The following is a 26,046-nucleotide window of genomic DNA, read 5'->3' as shown; positions in this document are numbered from 1 at the left end:
CGGGCGTCCATTGTGTTTGGGCACCCAAAAATCATTTGAATTGCCCCCTGTGAATTCTATCAAGCACTACTTTTAAATACAAGGTTATTTGTCTCTTCCCTGTAAACCTTTGTTATGGCGTATAACAGCATGTTTTCTATGCATTTCAGTGGTCCCTTAACTGTTTTCTACATGCGCTTTCATGCATTTTTTTCTTCTCAGGTTTAGCCCCTGGGCCGGCAGCCCGGACCTGTGTACTGAGAAAAGATGCTAATGGTTTGTTTGGCTTCCGTCTACGGATGGATCTGGAACGAGATGGTCATGTTGTAAACCATGTTGCTCCTGGAGGACCAGCTCACCTTGGGGGACTTAAAGATGGAGACCAACTACTGCAAATTAATGGGGAGTATATACATGAACAGGAGCACATAAGGGTGAGACCATAGCAATGTTACCTCTTTAATATACTAGTTTATATGATGTTGTTTTGCCAATATACAGCACTTGTAATCATTTTATGTCTGTGATTAGGTGTGCAATCTATATAATAATCAGGGATTGTCTGTCCCATCTCCATCATGTGCAGTGAGGGCAGATGCTTCCAACCTGGTTTTACCTTTTAAATGATCGCCGCCTTAAAAATATGGGCAGACTAACCAGAAATGTGCCCGTACCTGTATCTTGACGGCTATTACATAATCCCCAATGTGTTACAACTCTACAGTATACCAATAGATATAGGGGCATATTCAATTGGGGGCGAGAATTGCTCCTGCAAGGTTTCCTGCTATTCTATTAGGTGCATGTTTTTTTTGTATTTTGAACGCTGGGAGGTTTTCATTCTCGCACCTCCAGAGCAAGTCTGATTTTTCCTAAAATTATTAATTTTGGGAAAAATCAGTGGGACAAGCTCTGGGACCCTGGCGGCAACCCCCCGGAGGACTAATTAAGCAATTGGAAGTTTCGAATTAGCTTAATTAGTCCTTAAATACTTACCTTCTGCATCCAGCGTTGGGTCTGCAGCAGCGGTGAGTATGCAGTGTGTGTCAGTGTTTGTAAGTGTGTATGAGTGTGTTACTGTGTGTGACCCCTGGTGTGCCCCCACCAGGTGTATGTATGCCTCCGTGATGGGCGCTGGGAGAACTACATCTCCCAGCAGCCCCCTTGCCTCCCTGGAGCCTACTAGCAGCCCTGAGACTCCCAGCAGCCCCCTCCCCAGTGAGAAGATGAAATGGAGGCCACCGGGGACCCCAGGGCAGGTAAGTGTAATTTGTTTCTTATATCTTACGCAGCGCAGGGTTTTCAGAGCTGAAAACTCTGCTACCACTTTTTTTTATTGGATACCGCGGGTATCGGAAGCGTGCACACCCGCGGTAATCCAAAATTGGGCACAAGGGGTGCAAGGTTTTTTTCTCACTAAACCTCGCCCACATTTGAAATGAACCCTAGAGTATATATACCCCAATGCAGAGCCATAACTAGACTTTTTGGTGCCCTGTGCCAGAAAGAGCATTGGTGCCCCCCTCATTTTTCAAAGGGACATAATGCACCCAAAAAAGGGCCATGGCTTCATGGGGAAGGGCCAGTGAAGAGATAGGAGAGGCCATGAGATGCTGGGGATGAAATAAGAGGAAGCTATAAGTGAGAATGATAATAAACAGAAATTTGAAAGGCCCATACAGCTACCCCTGCCCTATGGTGCCCTGTGCGATGGCACCGGCCGCACTACCCTAGCTACGGCCCTGCCCCAATGTGACACTCACTCATAGGGGGCTATTTTTTTAATTGTACTTAGTGTGGTAAAAAAAACAAGTGAATTTATTCAAAACCATTGCCTGGAATGTAATACACTCACTAAATCACAAGTGTTGTTTACAATAGAAAATTAATATTAATGCAGAATATGCAAATATGATATATATCATATGCTTACTAAAAGTGGTATTATTGCATTGAATCTTCCAGAATCACATAATGTCCATAAACAACAGTCACTTCTCCAAAATGTTCCCTTAGATCAGTATTAAGTCACACTTTCTCATTGTCCAAAATGTCATGTAAATTGCTGAATCCTCTAAATTCAGTCTAAAAGCCTCTGACGTATTCCACAAATACCACTTCTTAGCACTAATATTAGTCCCAAAGTTATAACGCTGTTCGAAGGTTTTATATTGTGTTCCTCAAAAGACTGTACTTCTATGTTGCACAAATATCGCCCACCAGTACCTGATTGGTATTTTGTAAATTCTGTTTCCAATGTGTTTCGACCCAGGACTTTTCCAAGTAACTTTTTTCTACATCCTTGAAAAAGTCCCAATGGGACAAAACACATTGGGAACACGATTTACAAAATACCAATCAAGTCCAATTTTTGATAACCTGTTAATCGGTCATTTCTATTTTGTATATAAGTGATGTCAAGTCTATGTCTATTTTGAAAATAAAATGCACTAAAAACACATACATAGTGTATACTGGAAATTTGTATTTACAATATAGGGTCTGTCAACCCCACTCACACTGCAGCCAACAGACATAAAGGTGGTCCAGCATAGAGGAACGAGATGGTGAGTAACAACGTACAGTGTATTTATCTCTATGCTTAATAGTGTCTTTTGGAACCTGATACTGTCCATATCCTTTTTGAGAGGTGCTGTGGAAATGGCATGAGACATGTGAGCACATGAAGGAGGAATGGTATTGGTGGACTCCATTTTAACAACATAGAAGTACAGACTTTTGATTTGAGGAACATAATATATAATCTTGGAACTGCGTTATAAGCTTGGGAGTCGGGACTAATATTTATGATAAGTAGTGGTATTTGTGGAATACATTATATAGGCTATTGGACTGCATTTGGAAGATTCAGCAATTTACATAACCTTTTGGACAATGAGGAACTAGTAAGACTATTAATACTGATCTAAGGGAACATTTAGGAGATGTGATTTACTATATCATATTTGCCTATTCTGCATTGTAAACACTTTCTGAGGACAAAATGTTGGACGTAAGCGCTGCATTAGTTTGTGTATTGTATTTGACTGATGGTTGGACTACTGAAGATTAGCCATAGTAACCTGAGAGCTGATCAATAGTATAATAATATTGCCAGGTGTGTAACTGGCCTAGAGAGGTAATAGTTAATTAACCACTTTGGTGAGACAGCTTGTTGGCTTGTCATATACTTATTAACTAGACATCAATGTTATCAGTAGCAATAACAGATTTATGTCCAACTCCTGTGATGTATAGGATGATATAATGAGCCCTATAGGACTCTTTGCCTTTTATAAATAGGACCATAAATAACTTGTAGGTTAATGTTAGTGTGCAAAAGAGAACAGACTGTAAGTTCTACTCGAGCACGAGCTGACGTGAAGTATTATACATTATCTCTATAAAGCAATGCATAAGCTATTGGTGCTATACAAATAAAGAATTACAACAATTTAATGAAATTTGTTTTCTACTGTGATTTTATTATGGTTTCCTACTTAAATATTCTGTATATCAAGCTCTTACTTTGACATTTATCTTGTACATGTCACTTATTCCCTCAGGTGGTTGAGAAAGTAAATTCTAGTGGTTCCCGCTTATCACTTACAGTTCTTGACAAGAACAGCTATGAGAAGTTGTACAGTGATAAAATGTCACCATTGTCCATTCTTACTAAGTGTCTTCCCGAGTCCTGTCCCAGACCACAGCTCTGCTTTGTACGGAATGAGGGACGAGGCTTCGGGTTCACTGCCAGTGCTACAGGTGGTAAGTTATCCTACGTCTTCTTCATACCTTCTCAGGTTCTTTATTTTTCTTCTCTTTCCTGTAATTTAATTTGTCCATTTGCCTGCCCACATTAAGGGCGGAATTCAATTGTTTTTGCGGTTCGGATCTCGTCTAAAGTGACGGGAGATCGCGGGCCACTATTCAATTGTTCCCGTTTTTCGCGCTGATCACGCCCAAAGTGGTTGGGTTTAGCCGCGTAAATCAGCTTCCCCCAACCAAAGTGCTGGGCGCGGTCGCGAAAAGTGGCGTTTGTGCGCCCAAACATGTCACGTTTCACCCATTTCAGTTCAGACCCCCCCTGGGGCTGTGAGCTGTAATGGAAGGCTGGCAGCTCATCGCGCCCGACAGGAGCAACAATTGAATAGATGTCGGGCGCGAAGGGGGATGAAAACAATTGAATTCCACCCTTGGTCATAATTTGCCATGTCTACATATAGAAGAAGAGCTGTGTTTCACAATGTTAGTCGGCATCTTTGTAATAATATTATAATGTTCTTGTTTGGTTTAGGGCTGAATAGGCAGAAAACATATCCCTTTTTGTAAATTGTGAAGTCACTCAAATGGAGCAGACATTTGTTAATTTATAATTTATTACGTTTTTTATATAGCGCACACCAGTGGCGTAACTAGGGGGGGTCGGGCAGGGTGCGTGCCCTGGGCGCCGTGGGACTGGCGGCGTGGGGGGGCGCCGCCGGCCACGGTCCGGCCCGCCCTAGTTAGCCACCAGTGTAGCGCCGACCGCAATGAGTGCGGTCAGCGCTACACATTTACACAGGACCGGCGCTAGGCTTCCAGCGCCGGTCCTGTGCTGCACACCTGAGCCCGTTCCCTCCCCCTGAGCGCTTGCCCAATAGCGCCAGGAGGTGGGCTCAGGCTGTGCATAACACACGCATCGCCGCCAGCGCTGGCGGCGATGCGTGTGTTAAACAGCAGCCAATGAGAGTAAAATAGACTCTCATTGACTGCTGCAGCACCCACTGCAAGAGCCGGACTTCCGTCCGGCTCCTGCAGTGGGTAATGGGACAGACGTCATGACGTCTGTCCCATTATGCTGAGCGCGCCAGCCCGGGAGGACTGGCGGGCGGCGGGAGCGACGGCGCGGACTGGAGGAGCAGGAGCAGCAGCGTGGATTCAGGTAAGTATGTTTTTATATATATATTTTTGAAAAACCTGTCAGCACTACTGGGGGCACAACGGTGGTGGCTGCCACTGGGGGGATCTCTACTGGGGTGGGGGCACAACGGGTGGGGGGGCTACTACTGGGGGCACCATTATTAGGAGGACCTCTACTGGGGGAGGCGATTACTGGGGGCACCATTATTAGGAGGACCTCTACTGGGGGGGTTATTACTGGGGGGCACCATTATTAGGAGGACCTCTACTGGGGGGGGGGCTATTACTGGGGGCACCATTATTGAGAGGACCTCTACTGGGGGGGGGGCTATTACAGGGGGCACTTAATCGGGAGGGGGAACCTCAACTGGGGACCACTACTTGGGGGGGGAACTACCACTGGGGGCATTATAACAGGGACCTACTACTAGGGGCACTGCACTGGGGGGACCACAACTGGGGGCAATAACAGGAATGACCACTACAGGGACCACTGGATAGGGGGGGGGTCACTACTGGAAGCCTGCATCAGGGGGACCACTACTGGGGGCACTGCATGGGAGGGGGGGGACTACTGCTGGGGGCACTATATAAGGGGCTTACTGCTAGGGGCACTGCGGGGACCACTACAAGGGGGCACTGGATAGGGGGAATCACTACTGGGTGCCTGCATAAGGGGGACCACTACTGGGAAACCTGCATGGGAGGGGGGACTACTGCTGGGGGCACTATATAAAGGGCACTGCAATGGGGGGGGGGACTACTACTGGGGGCACTATATAAAGGGCACTGCATAAGGGGATACCACTACTGGGTGCACTGCATTGTGGGGACTGCTACTGGGGGCATTGCATAAGGGGGAACACTACATAGGGCACTGCATTTGGGGGGACCACTACTGGGGGCACTGAGTAAGGGGAACTAATTGGGGGCTGTATAAGGGGGACCACTACTGGGGATACTGTATAAGGGGCACTACTATGGGCCTGCATAAGAGGGACCACAACTGCATACTGGGGGTACTGTATAAGGGGTACTACTGGGGTTAAGGTGCATATGGATAGGAATGTTCAGCGTGAAAATAAAGGGGTGTGTCATGTTAACACGCCCCATTTTTAAGTGACCATGCCCATCTTTGCCCGCACATCTCGGGGTGGGAGGGGGGGCTCCCTTTTCAAATTTGCCCTGGGCTCCAAATACCCTAGTTATGCCACTGGTGCACACATATTATGCAGCACTGTACTGTCTTTCACATAAGTCCCTGCCAAAGTGGATCTTACATCGTATAGTCCCTAGCACATGGACACACATGCACAATAGTGTTAATTTTTTGCTGAAACCAATTGACCTACAGTAACAGTATGTTTTTGGATCCATCTTATCCATATACCTATTTTTTTGGAACATCCGGAAGACTACAAATATTGTGGTTTCCGTAGGAACCCTGGGAGAGAAGGTTGTCCTCCTGTTTTCCATCCACTTCCTATTTAAATGGGCAGGACATAATACAATTCTGAAAAATGACATCATCATGGACCCTGATGTAATGTTTTTCCATACCCCAACAGTGTATCTACCCTCTGTAGCTAAGTATGATCCATCACAGATTACCAGGCTCACAAAAGGAATTCAGGAACAGTATGGGTCATAGAGATTATTTAAAAAATAATAATCCTACGTTTACAACAGATAAAATAGTCAGAAAAATATTGCATTCAGGAAAACACATAGAAAGTCCAGGATCCTCATCACAAGATAAAAAAGTATAACACACAACTATGTACAGCCCAGGTGGGTGCTCAGGCAGCCTAATGAGGAGATTGTGTGTCAGTCAGGAGTCTGAGTCAGATGTGGTGAGATGGCTCATAGAAGAGTCAAGTGAAGAGCCAAGTGAGATGTCGAGCTAATTCCTATGAGAAGCAAAGTCCTGAGAGAGACCAGAATCCTGAGAGAGGCTATATAGTATATTAGTTGTACACGTATTAGTTAGGGTGCAAGAAGTGAGGCAGTTCCCTGAATTCGGGCAAGGCAGTTATTATTTTCAATTTCATGTCCTCATGTCCTTTGTGGCCGCTCGCTATAGCTGTGGGTGGTCACCCACAGCTATGCGAGCGGCCAGGAGGCCGCTCTAAAAAAGAGAAGGAGGGCACTGATTCAGAGTGAGCGCTCTGAAGGAGCGTCCGGCTCTGAATCAGGCCCACTGTTCATACATCGTGCATTCTATATTCAGTGATCAGCTGTGTTATTATTATTTATGTAGATTTGATGCTATCTAATCGTGTATTAACACCATATCGAAACCTGGGTAGTTAAGTGGTGATAGCATGGTTATTGATTGCGGGTTTGCAAATGTGTGCTTTTTAATATTACATTTTATATATTTTTGTGGATTATTGTTTTTGTGAATTTCGGTTTAGGATTTGTGTCTCGTATTTACGATGATTATATTTTATAAGGCTATGTAACCAGGCTTTTGTCTAGAGGTATGGCTCCCCACCTTCCACCAGGAAGGACTTATTGGGTTAGATCTATTGGATTTATCAGACAGTGCGCCCGCTAGAGCTCTATTAAATAGTAGATATACAATCGGTGACTGATTGGTTAATATACCAGGTTGTCATGACGATGTTGGGACGCTGCTTGAGTAACTAGGATCCCGGAAGAAAACATTATGTCACGTGATCGCGCGTGACTGGAGATGGCATAGAGCGCACTTAGTCTTGCGCGGCCACGAGGTTTTAGGGGAATCATTGATATGGGGTGTGCCTAGAGAGAGCCAGTGCTGGTGGAGATGCACATGCACAGACTGTTGGAACGCAAGCGAGACAGAGCGCACAAATGCACTGGATATTGAATCAATGGTAAGGTTTATAAGTCCGGTTTTGGTGGGGGGAGAGGTGTGCCATACCCGTGAGCCATGCTGTTTTTGTTGGTGATATGCTGTTGAGCTGCTGAGAGTCTTGAACGGCCCTGTTTTGGACCGAAGTCGACAGACACTATAAGTACCCTGATGCTTAGACATTATAAGTACTCTGATGCTTACATGAACTGCCTATATTCATTGTTGATAGCTGAATAATATTTACAGCGATTGTGTTTTTTTACTGTGTGGTGAAGATTAAAAGAACAACGCAATAGAGAATCAAATTAAGGAGTAGTGCCTTCATTATATTGGGACATGTGGATAGGAGTACCATGAGTGGGTACTTCAATTGAAGAGCACTCCTGTAATGACAAACAACTTTTTTTTCCCCCACACTTTTCAAAGTCTTAGCTACTGTCCCAAAGATGACAGAAATGTTACACTCCTCGCAATATGAGTGGCAGCTTCAGATGTCTCCAAAGAGGACTAACACTCCAAAAAGTCCAAGTATAAAGATTGTTCAGCAATTGTGAGACTTCAGTGCTATCTAGTGTTTAAGATCCAAAAGACCACTTGTGCTTTATTCATGTTTCCTCTCAATTAAGGCTCCAGGAAGATATTTTTACAGCCACAAGGGTAAAAAATATATAATAAAGTGAATTAGTTGTGTACCATTTACATAAAATCTATTTTTAAATACAATAAACCACCACCTCTATAGGTGCAATTCAATATTCGTTTTGTACGAGAGTTTTTTATGGGCTACTAGCTATGTGCAATCATTATATACTTCATTTGTACATGAGAAAGGGATTTTATTTTGTAGGGAGTTTTTAAATTCGGATCGTACATTGAGTGAAGAACATAGAAATTTTATTTGTGACATAATTAAATTTATTCTTAAATATAATTATTTTACATTTTTTTAAAAATGTTATTTACAGGTCTGTGGAACAGCCATGGACACAGTTTTTGCTCCCAGTTTTGCCAATCTCCGCATGGGGAGCTGGGAGTGGAAATATATTTATGGAGATAACCCTTATAGAAACAATATTATTTTAGAAAAAAGGTATTTCTACTTCAGGGTCCATAGGGGGTCCACAGGGTTGACCTTGGGGTATAGGTTGGGAACCAAATCCGGGCACCACGCAGTTAAAGCTTTTAGCTCCCAGGATGCACTTGGGTCCACTCTCCCTATAACCCCACCCCCCAGCCAGAGGCACCTCAGTTTAAGTTGGTGCCCGGCCGGAGTTGGGTCACCGTTACTGCAGGGGGGCTGCTTAGCAGCCCCTAAGCTTAAAAGAGTTTTATTTTATTATTTTTTACTACTCTTCAGAGCGGCAGCATCAGACTGTCCAATGGACGTCTGAGCTGCCGCTCCTACACCCCGCCGGCGCTGCGACGCCAGTACAGATCTGGGGATCGCAGCGGGACCCCAGAGTCTGTACTAGCCGGGCTCTGGAGGAATCCCTGGGCTGCTGCCGGATCGACGGGGACAGGTAAGTCGCGTGGTCACCGCTTGCGGTGATCCACGTGTGAATATGCAGCCTTATGCCTCCGGTCTCTGGGGACAGACCGGAGGCGCTAGCGGTGGCGGCGGGCTCCCCCTCCATGGAGGCATACCCCGCGTGTCCACAGCCCACCAGGGATTATAGCGGCAGCGGGAGCCGGCATCCCGGGGGGTTAATTGCTAGCCAGGGGAGGAAGCCTTCCCTGTCTAGCGGCTCCTCCCCTCAGCTCAGCGCGCCTTTCAATAATACAGTCTGGCGTCGCTGAGCTGCTTCCTCCGCGGGCCACGCTTCTTCTGAGGTCTCCAGTGGCCATTTTCTCTCTGTGGTGCTGCATAACTCTTAGGATGACAGTGAGCCCAGTCCCCCTGCGTACCTGGCCATTTGGGTGAGTGTACACAGCGCTATAGCCTTCCCAGACACTGAATCTGGGCAGTTGAATGTAGCGACATTGTGCAGTATATTATATGTCATGCTTATGTATGTATATATATTTTTCTGCATTGTATGTGACTTTTGCTAGTGCTGACTGTCTGCTTTTTCTCTCACCTGTCAGTGTATATCTATCCCTTTTCTTTATCTGCCCTAATACAGGTGTACCTGGGGTGGTTCTGAGACCTCACATATATATATTTGTTAATATCTGTGAGGTTTGTCACATACTGTTGCGTGCTGCACGTTGCCATATTTTAGATGGAACTGTGAGTTGCATACGCTGATAATGGGTCCCTGCAGCTAATCTTAGCGTCAGTCAGGACCGGTATGGCGCTGCTTAATATTTCCGTCAAGATAGTCAGATATATCTGACCAGGAGATTGCACACGATACTGCACCCATTATTGCGATCCTGCAAGTCATAGCCTGCAGGAATTAGTGCGGAGGATTTTAACTCAGAAAGGTTTATGTATGCGGCACCATCTGGCGCCGGGCCCCTTGCACGACCCCCTTAAAGGGCGGTTTATTTCTCAGGATCCTCTCCTTTGAGGATCGCCGGGCGGGCCCCATTGTCGTCACTCGCTTGGAGTTACTTCACCATACTGCCCTTTTGAACTCGGGGTATCTCGCAATTTCTTGCAATTTACCCCTGTGCAACAGACTGTCGCTCCCCGCCGGGGTTTTTCACAGTACAGGAATTACCTCCGATACCACATCGGTCTGTCATTCCCCTTGGAGGGATTACCACAACGGCCACCCTGGTGGATGTTGTTTTATAGAAATACTAATTGGCGTGATATACGTCCTGTGGTTACTGACCAGTGGCTCTGCCGTGAACTGGATGGTATATTCGGCTCTTTCCCTCTCACATGGGGGGAGCCGATTTCAAGTATTATTATCCCTGCTTTGGGGCTGGTAGCCAGGTTCAGATCCTGCACCTGTATCATACATCTCCCGTTTTCTGCCCAGAGGGTGGATCTCATAGCGGGAGTCTGGCTGTCGCCAGATACGAGGAGTCACAAAGGCCTCCTGTTTCCCATTCCCTGAGGGTCCTCACAAGTAATGGAAATCCCCTTCTGGGATGGATTTGTATGTTAATCATCGGGTTACAGGCATTAATACGCCTCCCATCCCGGCCTGGACGGATTTTACGGATCCGTAGGTGGTAACTTTGCCTGAATTCAATGTACTCGTTTTCAGGGCCTGTTGCCCGTCCTACCATGGCCATTGCATGGTGATGCTTTTGTGACGTTTTTCCCCTCCAACACGTCCTGAGGTTCAAATATCTTTTGCCGCTCACATAAAATATGCAGTGGTCATATGTGGGATTACCTCATGGGATGCCGGTCTTCTAACTTTCAGGGTTTCGGCGGCGTCTGTATCCGCCGCAGTACCCTATGGCTGCGTTATGGGAAAACAGAGGTGCACACTCCTTCCATGGGGAAGATCTTGTTTGGTCCTGACCTTGACAAGATCGTTGCATCATTGGCAGTATCACTAATGGGGAGATACCGTCTTTAGCTACTCCCACTACATTCGGACTAACTCTGTTAAGTCTTTTTGTCCTCAGGGTCAGCCTAAAGGCCTGTTTTTTCCTAGGCTGTCGGCCTCCATGGGGGCCACCATATCCAGTACCGAGCAGTCCTGGACTTCCGGACGACCCTGTTTCTACACCTGAGGATATACCCTCAGCCTGACGGGACAGGTCTACATCTGGGGAATTTCCAGAGTGAGGTACTGATTCTCAACGGCCTCTCATTGCTCAGGCAGCCTCCTCACAGGCATTGTTACACGGGCCCTTCTTCAGACCTGATCAGGGCCTTACAATCCCAGAAAGCTATACAGTCTTTGTGGTAAGCAGAGCTATTTCGGCCAACCTCACTATCTCAGTGAGGGACTGGTTGTTCTACTTTCTTTCTGGGGCGGTGACCGACTGGTCCTCATTTGCCTATACTCTGTCTCAAATCCCTGAATCAGATTCCAACGGTGCCTGGACTCAGGTGGAATCGTCCATGCTCCATCATCCGACGTTTGGAACCTGGGGATATTTAGGGTATATCTGAGTATTCAGGATACGTACCTACGGGTACGTACAGAGCCATCTCATCAGCATGGGTTCAGGTTTGCTGTGCCACAGCAACACTTGTAAGTTTCGGGCTCTGCCTTTTGGGACTGTCCTCAACTCCACCGGGGTTTACCAGCCTTATGGATTTTCTGACAGTTCACCTGTTCAGGGTATCCGAATGCTCCTTTCTCTGGACGGTCTCCTGCTTTTAGCAGGATCACCAAGGTACTTTACCGCCAGGTCAGGATAACCGTGGCTTCTTCTCGGCACAGATAATTAGTCAACGGAGAAAAAGTCCTCCCTACATCCCTCACAGGGTTTTCTTCATCTGGGAGCACTACTGGATTCTCAGACTCTGAGAATTTTTCTGGCGTAAGACAAGATCTCCACTCTTCAACTTGGAGTGTGCGGATATCTACGCATTCGACATATGTCATTACTCTTTGTGATGCGCGGTCTACCAGAGTGTCTACCTTTTGGTAGGGTGGAATGTGCTCAGTTCCATTCCAGACCTTGCCATAATTGACTCCCCTACAGATGGATCGAGTTTTTCCCATCGGATCGCTGTTCGAACGATGATACTTTCTCCGGAGGCGAGTCGGTCTCTGTCCGGGTGGCTATGGCCATCTCGTCCAGGGTGTTCTTTGCTACAGACAGTGTCTGGTCCGCATTCGTTTCGGGGCAGTTGGACGTCTGTCGTTTCTGTCCTGCCACTTAACTTGTTGATACTTTAGGCTGTCTTGGACCTTCACTCTGGCCTAACCCATATGTCACGGTAAACCTGAATAGGTTCAGTCCGACAGTGTCACAACAGTGACTTCCATCTAGGCAACACTGGTAGTTGGGTGGCAATGTCAGGTATGTCATCCATTCTGACATAGTCCAAGGGTCTTCTCCTGGCCAACTCTGCAGTGTTTATTCCCGGAGCTCTCCATTGGGAAGCGGGCTTCCTCAGCTGTTGCGACGTGCATCCCGGGGACTAGTCTCTTCTCCAAGAGAGGTTTCAACTCCTGGTGAGCAGAGGGGGCCTCCCTGAGGGGATTGATCCTCATGGCCTTCTGACTTGATCACACATTACCGGTGTTACAGTCCAGCTCCAGGAGTACTGAAGCTACCTTCAGTGACTCTTTGTCAGTGAAGTGGTCCTTCCACTTTGTGTACCTGTGTCCTCCGGTCTCCCTTCTTCCTCGAGGTCTTCGGAAGTTTAATTCGAGACGGAGGGGGTTTTCCTTCTGGGGGCTCCAGTTCGTCCCAGACATCACTGGTACTGAGATTTTCGGAGTCTCCTCATCGATACTCCGTTCCTACTGCTTCACTATCTGGACCTGTTGTCTCAGGGTCCTTGTTTTTCCCTGGACCTGGATCGTTTGTCTTTGACTGCGCCCCTACTGTGGTCCTAGGGCTTCCCTGGCTCTGTCTTCATTGAGATGTTTAGAGCAGATAGGCCAGACTTTGCTGGGATCTGCCACGGACTGTGGCATACATAATTCTTATGGTATCGTACCTGTCGATACGATCCTCCGGTGTCCAGGATTTTCAGATATTCTGGCATTCCTTCCGGCTGGCTTGGGTTTCACCCTTGGGCTGGCCTTCCTGACAGTGCGGATCTCTACACTGTCGGTATGGTTAAGATATGGAATTGCTCCGCTCTGGTATCCAGTTCATCCTTTGGAGTGTTTTCTGGATTATGCCTCCACTTGTCCTCCCTAGGGACTCCTGGGGAGTTAGTAGTGGTTCTTTGTTCCGTCCGGGGACAGTCAATGGAACTGCTGGTTGTGATAGCCATTACATGGTCTATTGTTTAAGCTCTCTCTCTCTCAGGGTGTTTAAATCAACCAGGAGAGTGTCTGAATTGGGAGCGTTCTCATGTGGCTCCCTCTTCTGGAGGGCATCAGGTCAGGGTGTGAGTTGCTCTCGCCCTGTATTTCTTCTTAGAGTGGTTTTTAGGTTCCATATTATTCTGGAACTTATGGTACGGCCATTCAGTCCCCAGTCTTCTCGGCTGGTGTGGCCTCATTGACTGTGGTCCGGCCTCTTTGGCTTTATATGATCCGTTCAAGTTCCTTATGGTAATCGGACTCCTTATTGGTGGTCTGCGGTTTCTGGTTTTCACAGGAAACGATGGCCGGCCTATAATGAAATGTTGGCTGGATGGCCTCGTATGTCTTCCTCAGGGGCCTACCCATAGGTAGGCATTTCTGTCGTTGAGGCTTGTTTTTTCTCGGGTCATGTAACCCTCGTGGGCGGCTCGTTGTGGCGCCTCGGCTGTTTTGCCTTACTAGGTGTCCACGTGGTCATCTGTCCAAACCTTTTTTTAAGGTTCTAGGCATTGGTTTCCTTTGCCTCTCAGGATGCTTCCTTTTTGGCGACGGATTCTCCTCTCAGCACAGGAGCGTCCCCACCCTTGGTTGAACTGCTTTGGGACATCCCCAAGGTCAACCCTGTGGACCCCCTATGGACCCTGAAGTAGAAAACAAGAGATATGGTAAGAACTTACCTTTGTTATCTCTGTTTCTACGAAGTCCATAGGGTCCACAGGGCGCCCGCCCTGACGCACCTGGCTTCATATGGGCTGTGTTACTGGTCACCGGTTTCCCGTCTCCTTTTCTGTGAGTATGGTTCTAGAGTGTTCCAGTTTTCTCTCTTTTTCTCTCCTCCTCTGGCCTTTGGCTACTTACAAACTGAGGTGCCTCTGGCTGGGGGGTGGGGTTATAGGGAGAGTGGACCCAAGTGCATCCTGGGAGCTAAAAGCTTTAACTGCGTGGTGCCCGGATTTGGTTCCCAACCTATACCCCAAGGTCAACCCTGTGGACCCTATGGACTTCGTAGAAACAGAGATAACAAAGGTAAGTTCTTACCATATCTCTTGTTATCGATTATGTCCTGATAATCTGGGAGGTCACATCAGAATTAATATGGATTTTATGTCTTATGAGTATAATTTTACTTTTACTTCCAATTTACAGAAGGATACAATAGGGTTTTTAGATCTGGAATTATCTGCACAGAATAGCAATATCAACACTATACAAAAAAAATTTACAAAAATAGACAGTGGAAGAATAATATACCTTTTTCACAATTCTGCAGGATAAAACGAAATTGTGATAAGGAAGATGTATACAAGGAATAATTAAATATATATAGTGACAGATTTTTGGATAGGGGTTACCCAGATAAACTTATAAAGGAAGCCATGGTGAAAACCCAAAAACACGAGAGGAATAAGTTATTGGAATATAAAACTAAGAATGAACAGGATACAGATCAATTATTATTTATTACAGATTTTAATAATCAAGACAAAAAGATAAAAAGAGTTTTCCAGAAACACTGGCGACTTTTAAAGAATGACCTGATACTTACAAGGATCTTACCAGACAAACCTAAAATAGACTATAGAAGGGCACGAAATTTAAAAGACATTTTAGCCCCGAGATGGTTAACTTCTATGACCAGAAGAAATGAGGGGATCTGGGGCACTAAATTAAGAGGATTTTATAAATGCGGGCACTGCAACAGTTGCAGATTTGCACATCCCACACCATGCACTTTCTAACGCTGATCGATCTAAAACTTTTAAAATTAAAGATTTTAGTAATTGTAATACCAATAATGTGTTATACCTTTTAGAATGTGGGTTTGGGCAAAAATATGTGAGCAAGACCAAACATCCACTAAAAATCTGCATCTAAGAACATGTTAGAATTAGAAGTATTAAAAACAAACAAGATTTTCATGCAGTACCCAGACATTTTCTTCTACATCATAAGGTAGATCTAAGCAGCTTGATATTCAGTGCAATAGAACATGTAACACTAGGTAATAGGGGAGGGAACTTAGAAAATAAATTATCAAGAAAAGAAATGTTCTGGATATTCCAATTAAATACTCTGATTCCCAACGGTTTGAATGAGAACTATGAAATTGCCCCATTTTTATAACATGGAAAATTATAATTGTTTTATTGCACTGATATTAAGTTTCAGATATTTTTTAACTATATCTCAGTATTTAAAACTTTTAGTGAAGAAACATAGTGATTCCTAGATGCATGTAGTAATTGCACTAAGATATTGGTAATACCACTTTCAAATTATCACTAACAAAATGGCTGCCGCTATTTTGATAGTTGCCTTCAACAAAATGGCCGCCACTGAAGACAAAATACTTGTGGGTGTAAACCACTAGCACCAGAGTAGCTATTTTTATGGTAGACGCAACGGCTATACTGGGATGTCATGTATCGCTCCCAAGATTGCCGCTTCGTGCCGGATATAGATGCTGCACACTAATGGGAAACATAGTTCCCTATGATTCTGTAGACAGGATACGAGTGCAAACATTAACATCGGAGTGTCTGTGTGTGTGTATTTTTTTACCTTCTTCCCATGATGCATATGTTTCACACATGCGCAGTTGGGAGACAGATCCACAATCTTGTTCAATTATGGAGATTGATCCTCATTAACACAGGTATATAAGGGGCTTTTGGGTGACATATAGATATCCTCCTGAAGTCCTGCTATACAGCTGATGAAACGCGTTGAGGTGGTCCTGGTTTTGTTAGTCCAGACTCTGTGATGTGGTGACCCCAGCCAGATAAGCTTAACTTCTTGTTCTTAGATGTATGTTTTAGAATCTTGTTTATTAAATTTTTTTTTATATATACTACTGATTTATATCCTTACTCATTTATGTCTTGCCACAAAAATCTACATGAGTGACAGAGTGGATGACAGGACATTGCCAAATTAGTCCGCTGGTACAAGCACTTGCACTTTATTATTTGTGGTTTTGGTCACATGGTCTGGAGACATATATGATTGCACAAAGCACTGTGCACTTTTGTTACTGTGAATCTTTGGATTTTTTTGCACATACACTGTGCATTTTATGGTTTGTTATATTTTTGTACTAATATAACTTGTATGAGGAGTGCAAAAACTCTTGTACAAAACAAATATTGAATTGCACCTATAGAGGTGGTGGTTTATTGTATTTAAAAAGAGATTTTATGTAAATGGTACACAATTAATGCACTTCATTATATATTTTTTTACCATTGTGGCTTTGAAAATATCTTTCTGGAGCCTTAATTGAAAGGAAATTGGAATAAAGCACAAGTGGTCTTTTGGATCTTAAACACTAGATGTTGCTAAAGGCTCTCAATCGCTGAATATATATATTATATATATATATATATATATATATATTAGTTTGACAAAAAAATAAATTGTGAAGGCAGAGGGGTGAATTTACTAAAAGTCGATTTTAATCGATTAAGAATCGATCAGCATCGATGTTGTGTTTCTGGGGCTAAATCACTAACAGATGATTTGTTTATATTGGTTTTTAAGTGTTGGTAAATGTGCAATTTAGCCCCTGAAATGCAACATCGGCCCCATAAAAACATTGACCCCATAAAAAAGGGGTCACACCTCTCCCGAACCCCAGGCTTGGTCTAAAGACCGGGGCTCTTCCCCACACCACTGGAGCGGTGAGTACGGGGGTAATAGGGGGCCAAATAAAGTGTGACTATTGTATTTTACTGTGGAAATACAGGTGCCAGCATGCCTGTCATTTGGCACTTGTGGAACTACAAGTGTCAGCTGACGTGCAGCACATGTATCTCCACTGTAACATAAATAGTTAAAAAACCACATCACTCACACACCATAGAAAGTAGAAGTTTATTGCACACCTACCACACTCTCACATACTTACCTGCTGCCCGATGTTCACATCCCCTTGTCAACGTAAACTATCCATGGATGTACCTGCAAAAAAGTTCCAATACTCACCTTATGTCCCACGATGTTCTCTGCAGAAATCCATTATGGACCACAGACTCACTGTAATTGCATGCTGAAGCATGTAGTTACAGTACACGAATGACAGCTCATGGGAATGAGCTGTCCTTACTCCTGGGCTGAGAGCCAATGAGCGGCGGCTTTACATTTGCGACCACTCATTGGCTGAGAAACACGCGAGTCCCAGCCAATGAACGGCCGTACATGTAAAGCGGCCGCTGATTGGTACGGGTGCCAGCCGCCTGCTGGCACTTGTAGTTCCACAAGTGCCAAAAGGAAAGCTTGCTGGCACCTGTAGTCCCACTGTAAAATACAATAGTTTATATCTATCCTTCACTTTATTACCTCCATACATACCCTACAGCCTAGGGGTGCGGGGAAGAGCCCCGGGCTTCAGACCAAGCCTGGGGTTCAGGAGAGGGGGGGTGACCCTTTTATATGTGGTCCCCACTCCCCTGAGATCCCCCGACTTGGCCTGAGCGACTTGGGGTGATAATGCTTTGGCCCTGGAGACCCGTTAATAGGGTCTCCAGACAGTGGCATTACACCCCAGTCGTTTTGGGTCCGGTGCTAGTTTTAAATATAGGGGGACCCCTGCGCAATTTTTTTCCTCCTATAATTAAAACCAGGACTGTCCCTGCAGCCTGGTGCTGGTTCTTAAATTACGGTGGAACCCTACTCACTTTGCTCCCCATAATTTTATTAACCAGGACTGGCTAACAAGTCCAGGCTGGTTATGGCTTTTGGGGGGGGGCCTACTTAATTTTTTTCCCAAAAATGAACCCTTAGAATACAATTCCCATTCATAAACATACACAAGTCGCACTGATTTGTGTATGTTGGATTGCAACTCGCAGTTCAGGAGATGGTGCATTTAAAACTTCTATTGAGTCCCCGATTTGAGTGTAAAACGGCCGAAATTAGCAATATGAATAATAGTAAATTCCCGATTTGGCAGAAATGAATGAAAAGTACTTCCGAATTGAGCCAATGGTGATATAATTTCTATTGCTTAAAATGGACGAATTTGCGGCATAAAACCACCCGATTTCAACCAGAAAAAAATAACAAATCATCCAACTTTAATGATAGTAAATTCCCGATTTACAAAAAAGTGATATCACCCGAGAATGCAAATCGGGACCAACACGAATCTTAATAAATTTACCCCCTACTGTTTATTCAGAGGCAGTATATAGGGTTTTTTATTTAGTAGCTACTGATGGGTTTAGAATAGATATGCTGCAGATTGTTTGGTCGCTGCAAATAATATACTAAACTAGTACTCGGCAGTGACTTTATATTGCAGTTTGTCTCCGCTTTATAAGTACAGGAACAGAGCTTGGCCTCTTTTATAGTATATTTCGTATTAGCTAGTATCTTAAGCATTCCAGTAGATAATTTTTTTAAATGTATTTACTGTTTGGTTGTGTCCTAGGTGTTCGTGGCACATTTCTACTCACAGTGGAAGATGGGGGTGCCGCACAAAAGGCTGGTGTTCCTCAGGGAGCCCGACTTCTTGAAGTTAATGGTGAAAATATCATGAGCTTCACACTGAGTCAGCTGACTAAAAAGGTAACATGCTATGCTTTATATTGTATTTCTGGTGTAGTCAGGGTCGGTGGGAGGTTTCTTGGCACCCTAGGCATTTCTTCAGTGCCCCCAGTAGTGGTCCCCTCTATGCAGTGCCCCAGTAGTGCTACTTATACAGTGCCCACAGGAGTGGTCCCCCCTATGCAGTGTGCCCCCAGTAGTGCCGGCAGTAGTTCTCCCCCGTTATGCAGTGCCCCCTGTAGTGATCCCCCTATGCAGTGCACCTTATATAATGCCCCCAGCAGTAGTCCCCACTATGCAGTGCCCCATATATAGTACCCCCCCTTATGCTATGCACCCAGTAGTGGTCCCCCCAATGCTGTGACCCTTATATAGTGCCCCCAGTAATAGTCCTCCCATGCAGTGCCCCCAGTAGTAGTTCCCCCTATATAGTGCCCCCAGTAGTAATCCCCCCCATGCAGTGCCCCCAGTAGTGGTCCCTCCGATACAGTGCCCTTTATTTAGTGCCCCCAGTAGTACCCTCCTCAGCAGGTCCAGACAGACACACACGTTAAAAAAAAAACACACTTACCTTAATCCTGCAGCACTGACACCCAATTGAACACAGTCATTGACTCACTGGCGGCAATTTGACAAAGCACTGAAAGCAGGGGCATATACAGCCTGCATAGTGCCTTGTTGACCTCTGACAGCTGAAGCTGCTGCTGGAGCCTGGAGGGGCTGGCCGGGGAATGAGGACTTGGAGACAGTCTGTCAGACAGTGTGTTTGCAGCACTCTGACACTGCAGACAGTTACACACTGTCCTCCTGACTCTCATTAGTGCAGTGGCCGCAACAGCCGGACGGTCACCTACAGTCTCATGTGACTGTGTGGACAGTGGAGCCTAGGACAACAAGTGCAGTGGCCGTGGCTGGCTTCATAAGTGCCGTGGGCTCTGGGTGGACATGGTGTGCATTGCATGATGGTGCACACAGTCACTTATGGACCTACATGGCAGGGCGCCGCGGCCTGTCTCAGCTGCCGCGTGCCGGAGTGGACATAGGGCCCGATTCAGAGCTGCTCGCAAGCGCCTTGCGCTCGCAAGCAGCTCGATGGTTCCCCACTGTGCATGCGCTGTGTCCGGCGTGCGCGAGCCCCGCTGAGCGACTGAAGTTCAGTCGCTACGAGGCTCGCAACCAGACGGGGCGGCTGTCGATTTTGATTGACAGCTTGCCCCGTTTTGTGGGCAGGTAGGGGGGGTGGCTGGACAAACGCAGGTGTTCCCTTAGGAACGCCTGGTGTTTGTAGGTGGGGTTACTGACATCACTAGTGATGTCAGTAGTGGACTATCTGCTCTATTAGAGCAGGAAGTCCACTCGGGCTTGCGGCAGCTAGACCCTACCCCAGGGTCTCGTCGCAAGCCTGATGGTCGCGATAATCGCGACTGTCTCCAGCCCACTCGCAAAAGCTGTGGGTGGTCACCCACAGCTTTGCGAGCGGTCGGAGTAAAAAAAAAACAAACAAAAAACGCCCAGATTCAGAGCGAGCGCCCGCCATCAGCGAGCAGCTCTGAATCGGGCCCATAGTGCGGAGGCCGCCGCTCGTAATACACTGTCATTCTCGAGTCATTCACTGTCACTAACTTTATGGCGCCCTCTAGTGGCCGGCGCCCATAGCTGTGTAAAGCTGCCTAATGGTAGTGCCGGACCAGAGTGTAGTGCTTATTTGTATAACTCTTTCAATTCTGCAAATGAAAAATTAACATACTGCAGATAAATGTAGCAAGACAATTAAATACGAGGAGATGTAAAAGTGTAAGCTGTGAAAAGTGTGTTTTATATAAATCAATTTTAAAAATATATTTCTGAATTATAATATTGGGTTTACAGCTATATGGCATTAGCTACTGAATTTTGGTATAGCACCATTGATATTCAGGTTTGTTGGGGCAGGTTTGCAACTTCTGGACACTTTATGCCTCTTAGAACAATTTAATCCTTGTTAGTAACCAGAAAATCTTCAGTTATTCAGCTAGGTGCGCCCTCTAGTGGTTAGTTTTTGGATGTTATTTTGGCATTCGGTATGAAATCCCGGCAACGGCAGCCCGACAGAGGAGGAAATCCCGGCCGTCCTAAAGGTAAGTATAAACGAATCTAATTCAACCCCTTAACCCTAGCCCTCCTTTAAGGTGCCTAACCCCCCCTGTGCCTAACCCTAATCCCACCTCTAAGTGCCTAAACCTAATCCCCCCTCCCCCCGCGGGGGTGCCTAACGCTAACCTCCCCCCGGGGGTGCCTAACCCTAACCCTCCCTCCCCCTAGCCTAACCCTAACCTCCCGAGGGGGGGCCTAACCCTAAGTCCCCCCCGGAAGCCCCTAACCTGACCCCCCCCCCCGAGTGACTGTCCGCGCCCGGCATCACTTCGATTGGGATGCTGGGCACCGGTCTCCCGGCGTCGGTAAAATGACAGGCGTCTAGATGTAGACGAATGTCATGTAACCCTCGCCAGGATTAAGTAGTTGGAATGCCGGCTGTCGGCATTACGACGGCCGGCTTCCTGAACGTATACCGTTATTTTGGTAGGCCCTCACTAACAGTAACAGGTGTCTCTGACTTGTACTTACATGCGCAGGACAAAGGTATTTTTGTGTGTATGTATGTATGTATGTGTATATATATATGTGTGTGTGTGTGTGCGTGTATTTATGTATGTATGTGTGTATATATATATACAGACCCATATAACTGACTCCACTACTAAAGGCTAATGGAGGGAACGGGTATTAAAAAAAAAAAAATTGTACAGTAATTACTTTCACAATAGTAAATACACCATACTTGCCTACCCTCCCGATTCGGCCGGAGCCTCCCGAAAACTGGGTGCCGCTCCCGGCCCCCCGGAAAGGCAGGCAAGTCTCCCAGCAGCAACTCATCACCATCCTCTGCTATTCAGCTCCTCACCACCATTCTCAACCCCTCATCACCTTCCCCAGTCCCTGTCTCAGCCTCACCATGCCCCAGCCCCTGTCTCTCAGCCTCACCGTGCCCCAGCCCCTGTCTCTCAGCCTCACCATGTCCCAGCCCTGTCTCTCAGCCCCCCATGCCCCACCCCCTGTCTCTTGGCCTCACCATGCCCCAGCCCCTGTCTCTCGGCCCCACCATGCCCCAGTCCCTGTCTCAGCCTCACCATGCCCCAGCCCCTGTCTCTCTGCCTCACCATGCCCCAGCCCCTGTCTCTCGGCCCCACCATGCCCCAGCCCCTGTCTCTCGACCTCAGCATGTCCCAGCCCGTCTCTCGGCCTCACCATGCCCCCGCCCCTGTCTCTTGGCCTCAGCATGCATCAGCCCGTCTCTCGGTCTTGCCATGCCTCAGCCCGTCTCTCGGTCTCGCCATGCCCCAGGCCCTGTCTCCCAGCCTCACCATGCCCCAGCCTGTCTCTCAGCCTCACCATGCCCCAGCCCCTGTCACTCAGCCTCACCATGCCCCAGCCCATCTCTCAGCCTAACCATGCCCCAGCCCGTCTCTCAGGCTCATCATGCCCCAGCCCATCTCTCAGGCTCATCATGCCCCAGCCCATCTCTCAGGCTCATCATGCCCCAGCCCATCTCTCAGCCTCACCATGTCCCAGCCCCTGCCTCTCAGCCTCACCATGTCCCAGCCCCTGCCTCTCAGCCTCACCATGTCCCAGCTCCTGCCTCTCAGCCTCACCATGTCCCAGCCCCTGCCTCTCAGCCTCACCATGTCCCAGCCTCTGCCTCTCAGCCTCACCATGTCCCAGCCCCTGCCTCTCAGCCCCACCATGCCACAGCCCCTGTCTCTCAGCCTCACCATGCCCCAGCCCCTGTTTCTCAGCCTCACCATGCCCCAGCCTCTGTCTTAGCCTCACCATGCCCCAGCCCCTGTCTCAGCCTCACCATGCCCAGCCTGTATCTCAGCCTCACCATGCCCCAGCCCATCTCTCAGTCTCACCATGCCCCAGCCCATCTCTCAGCCTCACCATGCCCCAGCCCCTGTCTCTCAGCCTCACCATGCCTCAGCCCCTGTCTCTCAGCCTCACCATGCCCCAGCCCCTATCTCTCAACCTCACCATGCTCCTGTCTCTCAGCCTCACCATGTCCCAGCCCGTCTCTCAGCCTCTCCATATGCCCCAGCCCGTCTCTCAGCCTCATCATATGCCCAGCCCTTGTCTCTCAACCTCACCATGTGCCCCCTTGTCTTTCAGCCTCACCATATGCCTGAGCTCCTGTCTGTCAGCCTCACCATATACCCCAGCCCCTGTCTCTCAGCCTCACCATTCCCCAGATTCCCCAACCCTGTGTATTTAGCTCCAAACCCCCCCATCCTGGCAGGCAGATTTATTAGATAACGTTTACTTACTGACTGTCACATTACTGTGACCCAGTCACAATTGGCTTGTCAGCGCTGTCTCCTGCTCCTCCTTGACTTCTGTGTGCACTTGTGGCAGCGGCTGCTGAGCGTGCAGGGAAGGCTGATGGAGGCAGGCCGCGGGTGATGGAGGCAGAGCGATCAGTGGTTACTGATGGCTCTGCAAAGGCTTATGGGAGGAGCTGTTGTGGGTGGGCATGCACAGCAGCTCCCCCGTTGGCTATTTTGTTTCACTGCAGTAACGCTGCCCAATCGTGGCAGTGGCCATCCTGACCGGCGGGCCGGAGCAGAGCAGGGGAGAATGAAGGGTGGCCACACAGGGACTGCCCCAGCAGGAACTGACCGGTGTCGCGACGGCCAAATCCGCCCCTGGTCCAGATGTTGCTTGTTGTTAGGGGTCATATTTGTTAATGTTATCAACAGGGGTCATAGTGGGCCGGAACGGGGCAAAACTCTGTTCCGTCACTTCTATTTGGAGAAGGAACCAGTTCCGCCTCCTCCAACCCACCTCAGCCTGGCGCCACAGGGAGGCTCCATTTGCCGGGTACCCACTGAGATTTTGTTACCAACGGGCGCCCGGCTCCCTCCCTGCAGCACTAACTGCAGCTGGAGGCTGGAGCTCACTACTGAGATCCAGCTTTTGGCTCCCACAGTGTGCAGTGCACTATGGGACAGGCGACATAATGTCTCTCTCAGGCAGACCAGGCGGCAGCAGACATGGGAGCGGGGCTTAAGGTAAGTATTAGTTTTTTTTGTGTAAGTGGCTTCGCTATAGGGGGCATTACTACTGGGGGCACTACTACAAGGGACATTTCTCAGGGGGCACTGCTACTGGGGGCATTACTCAGGGGGCACTACTACTGGGGGCATTACTCAGGGGACATTACTATTGGGGGCATTACTCAGACGGCACTACTATTGGAAGCACTACTACAGGGGGCATTACTACTAGGGGCACTACTATTGGGGGCACTATTACAGGTGGATTACTAATGGGGGCATTGCATAAGGGGCACTGCATAAGGGGCACCACTCCTGGGGGCACTGCTTAAGGGGAGCTCTGCATAAGGGGCACTACCACTGTGGGCACTGCATAAGGGGAATTTCCACTACTGTGGGCACTGCATAAGGGGTGCCACTACTGTGGGCTCTGCATAAGGGGCACCACTACTGTGGGCTCTGCATAAGGGGCACTACCACTACTGGGGGCACTGCATAAGGGGCACCACTACTGAGGGCACTGCATAAAGGGCACCACTACAGTGGGCATTGCATAAGGGGCACTACCACTACTGGGGACACTGCATAAGGGGCACCACTATTGAGGGCACTGTATAAAGGCACCACTACAGTGGGCATTGCATAAGGGGCACTACCACTACTGGAGGCACTGCATAAGGGGCACCACTACTGAGGGCACTGCATAAGGGGCACCACTACAGTGAGAATTGCATAAGGGGCCCCACTACAGTAGGCATTGCATAAGGGGCACTACCACTACTGGGGGCACTGCATAAGGGGCACCACTATTGAGCACACTGCAAAATGGCACCACTACAGTGGGCATTGCATAAGGGACACCACTACAGTGGGCACTACTACTGGGGGAATTACTCAGGGGGCACTACTACTGGGAGCATTACTCAGGGGACATTACTATTGGGGGCATTACTCAGGCGGCACAACTATTGGGGGCACTATTACAGGGGGCATTACTACTAGGGGCACTACTATTGGGGGCACTATTACAGATGGATGACTATTGGGGGCATTGCATAAGGGGCACCACTCCTGGGGGCACTGCTTAAGGGGAGCTCTGCATAAAGGGCACTACCACTGTGGGCACTGCATAAGGGGAATTACCACTACTGGGGCACTGCATAAGGGATGCCACTACTGTGGGCTCTGCATAAAGGGCACCACTACTGTGGACTCTGCATAAGGGCACTACCACTGTGGGCACTGCATAAGGGGCACTACCACTACTGGGGGCACTGCATAAGGGGTACCACTACTGAGGGCACTGCATAAAGGGCACCACTACAGTGGGCATTGCATAAGGGGCACTACCACTACTGAGGGCACTGCATAAGGGGCACTACTATTGAAGGCACTGCATAAAGGCACCACTACAGTGGGCATTGCATAAGGGGCACCACTACAGTGGACATTATGTGTAAGGGGCACTACTGCTGTGGGCATTGTATATAAGGAGCACTACTACTGGGGGCATTGTGTATAAGGAGTACAAATGTGGGCATTGTGTAAAAGGGGCACTGCTGTGCATCATACATGAATAAGGGCCACTACTACATGGTGTAAAGTGAATCAAGGTTGCGCTTCTGTGTGGCGTAATTTGAATTGGGAATACTATTGTGAGGCCACACCCCTTTCTTTTGAGACCACACCCCTTTTTCCCACTATCCCTTTACTGAAAAAAGCACTGGGGAGGGGGGGGGAGGGGGAGGTTTCCACCACTTTTCTAGGACCAGTTTGAACACTGAACACCATTATTTCTCACATGGACTTAATCACACACTTTTTTGGTTGCAGTCATTTT

At 47.6% G+C, this 26,046-nt stretch overlaps 1 protein-coding gene across 1 annotated transcript in view; it reads left to right on the top strand.

Moving 5' to 3' along the window:
• Positions 1-243: 243 nt before the first annotated feature.
• Positions 244-26,046, top strand: part of NHERF4 (NHERF family PDZ scaffold protein 4) — a 70,103-nt gene continuing 44,300 nt past the window's right edge. Inside the window, exons 1-3 of the mRNA XM_088443804.1 lie at positions 244-413; positions 3,546-3,747; positions 19,004-19,140. Of these exons, the coding sequence (XP_088299930.1) occupies positions 279-413; positions 3,546-3,747; positions 19,004-19,140 (474 nt within the window). The 5' untranslated portion in view covers positions 244-278. The remainder of the gene's footprint in view (positions 414-3,545; positions 3,748-19,003; positions 19,141-26,046) is intronic.

This window comes from Taudactylus pleione, unplaced genomic scaffold, assembly GCF_031769625.1.
Source record: "Taudactylus pleione unplaced genomic scaffold, aTauple2 ptg000334l, whole genome shotgun sequence".
NCBI lineage: Eukaryota > Metazoa > Chordata > Amphibia > Anura > Myobatrachidae > Taudactylus > Taudactylus pleione.
Note: the sequence above shows the minus strand (reverse complement) of the source record. Positions and strands in the feature narration are given on the sequence as shown.